General features: G+C 53.2%; 3 protein-coding genes across 3 annotated transcripts; all 3 read left to right on the top strand.

The window, feature by feature from the left end:
* The first annotated feature begins 1,880 nt into the window (after nucleotides 1-1,880).
* Nucleotides 1,881-3,835, top strand: LOC128276254 (UDP-glucosyltransferase 2-like). Its single transcript, XM_053014724.1, has 3 exons — nucleotides 1,881-2,533; nucleotides 2,606-3,155; nucleotides 3,246-3,835. The coding sequence occupies exons 1-3, from the start codon at nucleotides 1,881-1,883 to the stop codon at nucleotides 3,627-3,629; spliced, it is 1,587 nt and encodes a 528-aa protein (XP_052870684.1). The 3' UTR covers nucleotides 3,630-3,835.
* Nucleotides 3,836-4,359: 524 nt separating this feature from the next.
* Nucleotides 4,360-6,055, top strand: LOC128276253 (UDP-glucosyltransferase 2-like). Its single transcript, XM_053014723.1, has 3 exons — nucleotides 4,360-4,970; nucleotides 5,039-5,588; nucleotides 5,666-6,055. Exons 1-3 carry the CDS (start codon nucleotides 4,360-4,362, stop codon nucleotides 6,053-6,055), a joined length of 1,551 nt encoding a protein of 516 aa, XP_052870683.1.
* Nucleotides 6,056-6,332: 277 nt separating this feature from the next.
* LOC128276255 (UDP-glucosyltransferase 2-like) lies at nucleotides 6,333-8,107 on the top strand. The gene is made up of 4 exons (XM_053014725.1): nucleotides 6,333-6,454; nucleotides 6,522-7,034; nucleotides 7,095-7,644; nucleotides 7,708-8,107. Exons 1-4 carry the CDS (start codon nucleotides 6,333-6,335, stop codon nucleotides 8,092-8,094), a joined length of 1,572 nt encoding a protein of 523 aa, XP_052870685.1. The 3' UTR covers nucleotides 8,095-8,107.
* Nucleotides 8,108-8,693: the final 586 nt, after the last annotated feature.

The raw sequence follows: 8,693 nt of genomic DNA, 5'->3' as shown, positions 1-8,693 counted from the left end.
CCAAAAGCAGCTTGGAGTGCTGGTGAAGCTTGGCCGCGTATGGTAGGGTCGGATACGGAAAGTAATCACGCATCATTTGATCGATTCGCGGATGTGACACGTAGGTCCGATAGCTGGAACGGATTCGCGTTCTACATTAAGGTCGAATTCTATCCGTCACCAGCCGACAACACTCACCAATAGTCTGCCAAACTCAGAAGCGTGTTATGAACGCGCTGGAAGAAGCTCATGTCCGAGTCGTAGCTGAGCGAGTAGAACGGTACGTAGGAGTAGTACTTGTGCCCACCGATCGCATCCGTCGAGTACGGCGGGTTGTTGAACGCGGTCACACTGACCAGCGGCGGATAATGGAACTTGTGTAGCAAACCGAGCAGGCATGGGCCCAAGGTAAAGTCGTGCAGGACCAGATCGAACCGGAAATTGTCTGGATAGTCCAACACGGTGCGTAATCCTTTAGACTTCAGAATTCCTACAACGGTTCAAAAGAGCTTAAGCACACTAACGGGATAATAGTCATTAGATGATGCTTACCAGAACATTCGAGCACCACGAAGTCTCGATAGAATGTGACGATACTTTTGAACAGGTTCTCGTTCGCCATCTCGACCAGATCGATCGTCTCAGGACCACTGTAAAGCGTGGGGTATATTTCTTCCAACTCGACATAGTGCACATTGCTGGGTTGGTTCCGTTCGACATCTGCCGACAGGATGGTCAAGTTGTGCCCCGCGCGGGCCAGCGCGTCCATTATGGATCGATTCCTGTCAGTGGCGAACGGCGAAGATCATCATCGGTGCTCAATCAAATCTGCGCGATATCATCACCTTACCGTACCATATATGATGACTAGGACTGGGCACTCCCATCAGGCACAATATGTTGGCCGTATCGACTTGCGCCAGTGAAAATAGCACACCTAACACAATGCCTATTGCTAACATCTTACCACGAGAAGCACGGTCCACACGCGGTCAGTGTTTATTTTAAACTGGCCGAAAACAGTGGCGACGCCGTTGGCAATCTAAAATCCTCATGATAGATTAAAACACTCGACGCCGCACCATTGTGCGTGGTTCCAAATTAACGTTCCTCCAATGTTATCACTCTGCCGGTGTCGCGCTGGTCGGACATATCTACCAGACCGGCGAAACTGATTTAACGCACACACACGCGCTGGGACGGCGGCACCTTGAAGACTTCAATGCGGAGCATCAATTGGAACGATCGCCGCAGGTCAGTTTGGTCGCCGATGACTTTAACGAGCAATAACCTTGAGAACCGCCTATGACCGGCTGACTTTAACCCATACAAACTATCGCTGGTGAAGCGTGCCATTCGGTTCCTTTGCAAGTATCCGTCCCATTCCGACAGTAGATAAGGTGATGATCTATCTGGAGAGTGGCAGACAGTTGGAGTGGCACGCGTTGGTAAGCACTGGCGGCTGCTGCGGTTATGACCCAAATCTCGGGTCCAGATCGTGATAAGCTCGGTCGGCTGATCCTCGTTATCTACTTCCGTCTAGTACGCGGCAAACATGACTAGCGTCTTCCTACTGTCTAGGAATATGGGCAAAACAGCGCGATCATGACAGTGGTTGGGGCCCGTGACCCGTGGGAACGTGGGATTGGAACCTCACACTCGCACCAGGCAAACATTTTGTGTCAATTTATGAAAGTATCCATCTCAGCCGGATGGTCGCACAATTGCAAACATCAATTGAAGCCGTAAGTGTGATGCTCGCGTGAAAACTATACGCTTCGCGTGCGCCCGGCCACGTGACACTTTAAACGGCAAGAGATTTGCTCGGGCTCAGACTGCCCCCGTCGGAGAGATGCACTGATTGCCAGTTTCATTGCTTGTTGGATCGTCACAACGATAAGATGGGTGGTAATCAGACGAACGTGGTGGTTGTGTTTTGTGTGGCAGCCACTCTGCTGCTGAGCGGGACTGGGCCAGCCGAAGGTGCAAACATCCTCTGTCTGTTTGCGGTTCCCAGCCCGAGCCATCACATCTGGAACCGGGTCCTGGTGGATGCGCTGGCCGCGAACGGCCACAACCTAACCGTCGTCTCGCCGGACATCGAGAAGATCGCGAAACCGAACATCACCTACATTCATCTGGAGGCGACGTACGATGCGATCCACAAGGGGGCAACCGCCATCGATTTCTACGAAATGGCTCAGGCGGGCGTGGTGGAGAGTATGCGAATTTTCTACGACTACGCCATCTCGATGTGCACCGGAATTCTGCGCTCCGCGGGCTACGGCACGATTTCAAACTACCCGCCGGACTACCGGTTCGATTTGGTCCTGTACGACTACACGTGCGGCCCGTGCCTGATGGCGCTCTACCAGCGGTTCGGTCAGCCACCGCTCGTTGGTGTGACGGCCTTCAACAATCCGCCCTACTCGACCGATCTGATCGGTGGCCACAAATACTACGCATACATTCCGTACTACACCCTGGACTACGATAGTCGCATGAACTTTTTCGAGCGCTTCTTCAACGCGGCCATCCATTGGATGGATCACTTGTGAGTATGCCTGAGATGTTGCTGGAAAGGTCTTAGGCTTTTTCATCGAGCAAATCGCATCTTTCGCTACAGCTACCGCAACCACGTGTTCCTACCCGAAACCGATCGGATGGTGCGGGGCCACGAGCAAGACCCGAACCTACCGTACCTCGGAACGTTGGATCAGAAAATGATGCTGATGCTGGTCAACTCTCACCACGCGGTCGACTTTCCCGAGCCGGTGCCCCAGAACATGGTGCAAGTCGGTGGCCTTCAGATAATCCCCCCGAAACCGCTTCCGGCCGATCTCGATCGGTTCATTCGGGCTGGCAAAAAGGGAGCGGTCCTGTTTTCACTCGGCACCAACGTTCTCAGCAAGGATCTCGGTGATGAGCGGATCAGGTCGTTCCTGGAGGCGTTCCGTCAGATGCCGGCGTACAACTTTTTGTGGAAGTTCGAAACCGACCTTCCGTTCGATCTACCGGCGAACGTGATGATCAAAAAGTTTCTCCCGCAAAACGACATCCTGGCGCACGGAAGCGTGAAGGGCTTCATGACTCACGGTGGATTGCTGAGCACGCACGAGGGCACCTGGCATGGGGTTCCGATGATTGGCATTCCTGTGATCGCCGATCAATACCGGGTAGGTCACGGCACGGCGCGGCCCGGCTAACGATATTAGCGTATTCACCGGTTGTGCTCTCTCTCTCTTTCTTTTCCTCTGTCACTTTAGAACCTAGCCAAATCCGTCCGGGCTGGGGTGGCCGAAAAGCTGGACCTGTGGGATCTCACCACCGAGAAGATACGCAACACGGTGCTGAAAGTGCTGGAAACTCCCAGCTATCGGCGCGCCGTTAAGGAGCGCTCGGGGCTCTTCTGCGATCAGGCAGAAACACCGCTGGAACGGGCTGTGTGGTGGATCGAGTGGGCTCTACGGCACCCGAATGCGAAAACCATCCAATCGCCCACCCTTCAGCTGGGATCGTGGCGTAGTGAGCTGTCCGACGTGAAGCTGTCGATCGTGCTTGCCATTTTGTGCATCGTGTGGGCGCTCAAGAAATTGGTCAGTGGTCTGTGCACGAACTCAGCGAAATCAAGCAAACGAAAGGTGCATTAATGGCCACTAACTTTTGTGGTTTTTGTGAAAGTTATGCAAGGTAACGTCAATACACTCTCGATAACCTTCACGCGGTTAGCAATGAACGTGTTCATGGTGTTTCGTTTTTGTTTTCTGCCCGTCGTTTGTACATCTCCGCTAATGGTCTCTCGCTGTGGGCACGATCGTTTCATCGAGAACCGCGAAATGAGGAATCATTTGCATCGCACGTGCACAACATTACGATTACCTGGCAAGTTTCATCAACAGAGGGCCAGAACCATTTCGTCACAACTTTTAATTCGCGTAATCAACGGTCACCTAATGGCGACAAAGTGATCTCGTCTGTGCAACGAACATAGGTGCATATCAATGTTAGATAGAAGAGAGTTCTTAAACGGAATACATGATCGACTAAATAGCAATAAACTGCACTCACACTTCAACAACCAACGTCGGGTTCGTCCTTCAGCCGCATTAGAATCGTGCCGGTCTTGCTTGTTTCACAGCTCCTTAAATATCTACAACTATAGAATAAAAATGATCGAAAACAGTACGTCACACGGCGACCAAGACTGCTTGCTCGGCGCTAGGGCCACGTGCTAGTACTTGCGTGCCGGGCAGTGATCATCTGTGACGAGTCATTACTTCCGAGTTGCTAGCTCCGCAAAAGGCCCGCACGAAAGTGGGCGAATAAAACAGACCCGTTCGGCCAGTGCAACGGTCAGTCTTTGTAGCACTTGCCCCTAGGATGCTGCTGTGGATTGCTGGCGTTTGCCTTCTGCCAGCGTTTGTGCAAGCGGCCAACATCCTCTGCCTAACGCCCGTTCCTAGCCCAAGTCATCACATATGGAACCGTGTGTGGATCGAGGCTCTGGCCTCGCGAGGACACAATCTAACCGTGGTCTCGGCGGACGTGGATCGGAAGCCTCATCCCAACGTTACGTACATTCACCTTGAACAGGCGTACACCGATTTGCATGACGAGCTCGACCTGTTCGAGATGGCCGACCGGAGTGCATTGCTTGGCATTCGCGATCTCTACACCTGGGGCTCGGCAATGTGCACGGGTGTGCTGCGCTCGAACGGTCTCCGCACGATACGAGCGTACCCGGACGAATTCCAGTTCGATCTCGTCATCGCCGACGTTACCTGCGGGCCGTGCCTGTTTCCGCTCATACACCGGTTCAGCTATCCACCCCTGATTGCCGTGACGGCGTTCAACAATCCTCAGTTCACAACAGATTTCGTCGGTGGCCACAAACACTACGCGTACGTGCCGTTTTTTACAGTCAACTACGATTCGGACATGAACATATGGCAGCGGTTCTACAACTGGGTGCTGCACAACGTCGATCACTGGTAAGCGAGCGGAATGGCCTGCGACGCTGTGGGGACCATTTCTCGTGAGCTCCCCCCCCTTCTTGCAGGTATCGACATCGCGTGTTTCTACCAAAAATAGAGCGAATGGCACGGGAACACTTCCGGTACGACGGCATGATTCCGTTGGAGGAAATGGAACGCCGGACCTACCTGTTGCTGGCAAACTTCCACTACTCCGTCGATTTCGCTGAATCCATTCCGCCGAGCCACATACCGGTGGGTGGCCTCCAGATACTGCCCGCAAAGCCACTGTCCGCCGAGCTGACACGGTTCATTGCCGCCGGTCCGGAAGGGGCGATCCTTTTCTCGCTCGGCACGAACGTGCGCAGTGCCGACCTAGGCGAGACCCGCATCGACATGTTTCTGGAAGCGTTCCGGCAGCTGCCGCAGTTCCATTTCGTGTGGAAGTTCGAGAGCAGCCCAAACTTTTCCATACCTCCTAACGTGCTGATCAAGAGTTTTCTGCCGCAGAACGACATTCTGGCGCACCCGAATGTCGTGGCGTTTATCACGCACGGCGGCATGCTGAGTACGCACGAAGCCACCTGGCACGGGGTTCCGATGATTGGCATTCCGTTCATCTGCGATCAATATCGGGTACGGAGGGGGGGCCGTGTGACAAGGGGGCCACTTGTAGGCTACCGTAACTAATGGACTCTCGGTTTACTACACAGAACCTACACAAATCCGTGATGGCTGGCGTTGCACTCCGGCTGGATCAGCATTCTTTGTCGACGGAGAAAATCAAACGTGCCGTCCTGGAGCTGACCGGTGACACCCGGTACCGAGAGAGGATGCGCCAACGCTCGGCGCTTCTCCGCGATCAACCGGAGCACCCGCTGGACCGGGCTGTGTGGTGGATCGAGTGGGCCTTACGCCACCCGGACGCCGGCGCAATTCAGTCGCCCACGAAGCGCATGTCCGTGTGGCAGTCCGAGCTGTACGATGTAAAGCTGCTGCTGCTCCTAGCGATCGTGCTCCTGGTGTACCAAACCGGCCGGATACTGTCACGCTGCGTGCGGAGGGCTGCGATTATTCTACCGGCTGGGAAAAAAACCAACTAATACAATAAACGATGGCCAACGATACTTCGGGCGAAGCGTGTATCATTACAATCTCGCCAACTCACGTATGATCACGCGAGCCGTATCTCTTCCGTCAACAATCAAGCACTTCATGTGGTGCCTTCTCTCCGTTTGAATAGCGAATTGTTGATAGACCGACGTGTGCGGTTTTTTAGCAAACTCATGCCGCTGCGCCTTAGGTCAATTGCACAATCGCCGCCTTGCGACCGACTGATGTCCGTCAGGGACATACCAGTTATTCGTCGCTGAACCCACGATGAATGCGCAAGTGATAAGGTTAGCGGTGCTACTGTTGGTGACTGCGCGCTTAGCGCCCGTGGTGCGTGGTGCGAACATTCTTTGCATCATGACCGTACCGAGCCCAAGCCACCATATCTGGTAAGTTGTGCGAAACGGCACCGAAAAGGAGTGACTTGAAGGGACCCGTGTTTCTGGCCCACCGTAGGAATCGGGTCGTAATGGAGGAGCTGGTGGCCAGGGGACACAACGTGACGGTTGTGTCACAGGACGGCGATAAATCTCGCACCAATCTCACCTACATACTGCTCGAAAAGGTGTATAGCACCATTTACCAGGACGAGCAGTTGGATTTGCTCGAAGTGGCGAAGGAAACAGCGTTTCAATCGTTGTTCACCTTCAAGGAGTTCTACATGGGCATGTGCCGGGGTGCGCTGCTATCCGACGGGCTCAAGGTGATCCTCAGCTATCCGGACAGCTTCCGGTTCGATTTGGTGCTGTACGACTTCGGGTGCGGGCCGTGCCTGTTGCCGCTGTTGCATAAGTTCCACTACCCGCCACTGGTCAGCCTCACGCCGTTCAGTAATCCTCCGTTCTCCGTCTTTATCGCCGGCGGCCATAAGCACTATGCGTACACACCACACTTTGCCCTGCCGTACGGATCGAAAATGACCTTTGTGCAAAGGGTGTCCAATACCTTGCTGTATCTCGCCGAAGCCAGGTGCGGTGCCGTATCGGAGATATGAAACCGTTGATATAATATGAGTTTCGCTCACTTTAGCATGCGGGAGTTCTACATTATGCCCGCGCTGGACACGATGGTGCGCACGCACTTTGGCTACGAAGACATGCCGTACCTCGGGGAGCTGGAACAGCGAACGGTGGTCATGCTGCTGAATACAAATCCCACGTTCGATTCGCTGGAACCACTGCCGCCGAATGTGATCGCTGTTGGGGGTGCGCACATCAAAGATCCTGCCCCGTTGCCGGATGACTTGGAGCGCTTCGTTCAAGGAGGGAAAAAAGGAGCGGTCCTGTTCTCGCTCGGCTCCAACGTACGATCGGACACCATCGGAGAGCACCGTCAGCGAGTGTTCATTGAAGCTTTCCGCCAAATGCCGGACTACCATTTCATGTGGAAATTCGAGTCGGAACTCAACATTCCGCTGCCGCCAAACGTGATCATCCGACCGTGGTTACCGCAGAACAGCATCCTGAATCATCCCAGGGTGAAAGCATTCATCACCCACTCGGGCGGGCTGAGCACCCAGGAAGCGTCCTGGTTTGGGGTACCGCTGATTGGCATGCCAATATTCATCGACCAGCATCGGGTAAGCATCGAACATTCCGGTTCCGGTTTAGCCCGTCTAATCATTTTACTGATTACTTTTAAGAATCTGGCGCGATCGGTAACCGCCGGTGTGGCCGAAAAGCTGGACTTCGCCTCGATCACTACCGACGTCGTACGCCGGACCGTCCTGAAGGTTCTCGAAACGCCTTCGTATCGAGACAACATGAAGCATCGGGCCATGTACTTCCGGGATCAACCAGAAAGCCCACTTCAACGGGCAATTTGGTGGATCGAGTTCGCGGTGCGTCATCCAACCGTCCAGCATCTTCGATCGCCTACGCTCGAGCTGGGCACAATTCGCTCAAATTTACTCGATGTCTACGCGTTCTTGTGCGCCATAATGCTAATCGTCCTGTGGTTGATCCAGTACACGGTTAAAAAACTGCTATTTCCACACCGACGTGGGCTAATGAAAAGGAAACGCGAATAAAAACCGTGATTGAATGATCACCATACTTCGTTACGAAAAGTAAACAATCAAGAAAGACGATTTAGCAAAAACTGCCCACTTTGTTTCGTTTCGAGATGAGAAATTTTTACAGAGACAACACTCAACTGTTGGTTTTTCCCATTTTCCCAACGTTTCAAACAATCTTCAAACGTGTTTTTTTTGTCGAAAAACTGGAGTTTATTGCGCAATAAACGACCAAATTTGAACGTCCGACAGATCTTTGCTGTCACACCGCTAACTGACAGCACGCACGCACACCACTGCAAAAGCGGTGCGGCTCGATTTCTTGGACTTTTTATTGCATCGGAACAACTTTCATTTGTCAATAACCGTGCAAGCGGAAAGGGTCGTCCAGCGATTTCTCTTTGTTGATCAATAGCGTTTTGTCCGGCCATATTTCTGCTCTGAGGCGCACACGGATTCATCCAGCATGAGCAACGGAAAACATCTTGCGAAAGGTAGGTTGGACCTGCAAACACGGAACAGTTAGCGGAGTTACCGGCGTCGCGGCAAGGACGTGCCAAATCGATCAGCCTCCATACTTCTTTTGCCACCATCGATGAGGTATATTTAGTGCG

The sequence above is a fragment of the Anopheles cruzii genome, unplaced genomic scaffold (assembly GCF_943734635.1).
Source record: "Anopheles cruzii unplaced genomic scaffold, idAnoCruzAS_RS32_06 scaffold00818_ctg1, whole genome shotgun sequence".
Classification (NCBI taxonomy): Eukaryota; Metazoa; Arthropoda; class Insecta; order Diptera; family Culicidae; genus Anopheles; species Anopheles cruzii.
This window is presented reverse-complemented; position numbering and strand designations above follow the sequence as displayed.

Excerpts from the sequence above, each read along its gene's own strand:
- LOC128276254 (XM_053014724.1), top strand. The coding sequence starts at position 1,881 with ATGGGTGGTAATCAGACGAACGTGGTGGTTGTGTTTTGTGTGGCAGCC. Across the intron at positions 2,534-2,605 it reads ATCCATTGGATGGATCACTT|CTACCGCAACCACGTGTTCC; the intron begins GTGAGTATGCCT and ends CTTTCGCTACAG. Across the intron at positions 3,156-3,245 it reads TGATCGCCGATCAATACCGG|AACCTAGCCAAATCCGTCCG; the intron begins GTAGGTCACGGC and ends CTGTCACTTTAG.
- LOC128276253 (XM_053014723.1), top strand. The coding sequence starts at position 4,360 with ATGCTGCTGTGGATTGCTGGCGTTTGCCTTCTGCCAGCGTTTGTGCAA. Across the intron at positions 4,971-5,038 it reads CTGCACAACGTCGATCACTG|GTATCGACATCGCGTGTTTC; the intron begins GTAAGCGAGCGG and ends CCCTTCTTGCAG. Across the intron at positions 5,589-5,665 it reads TCATCTGCGATCAATATCGG|AACCTACACAAATCCGTGAT; the intron begins GTACGGAGGGGG and ends TTTACTACACAG.
- LOC128276255 (XM_053014725.1), top strand. The coding sequence starts at position 6,333 with ATGAATGCGCAAGTGATAAGGTTAGCGGTGCTACTGTTGGTGACTGCG. Across the intron at positions 6,455-6,521 it reads AGCCCAAGCCACCATATCTG|GAATCGGGTCGTAATGGAGG; the intron begins GTAAGTTGTGCG and ends GGCCCACCGTAG. Across the intron at positions 7,035-7,094 it reads CTGTATCTCGCCGAAGCCAG|CATGCGGGAGTTCTACATTA; the intron begins GTGCGGTGCCGT and ends CGCTCACTTTAG.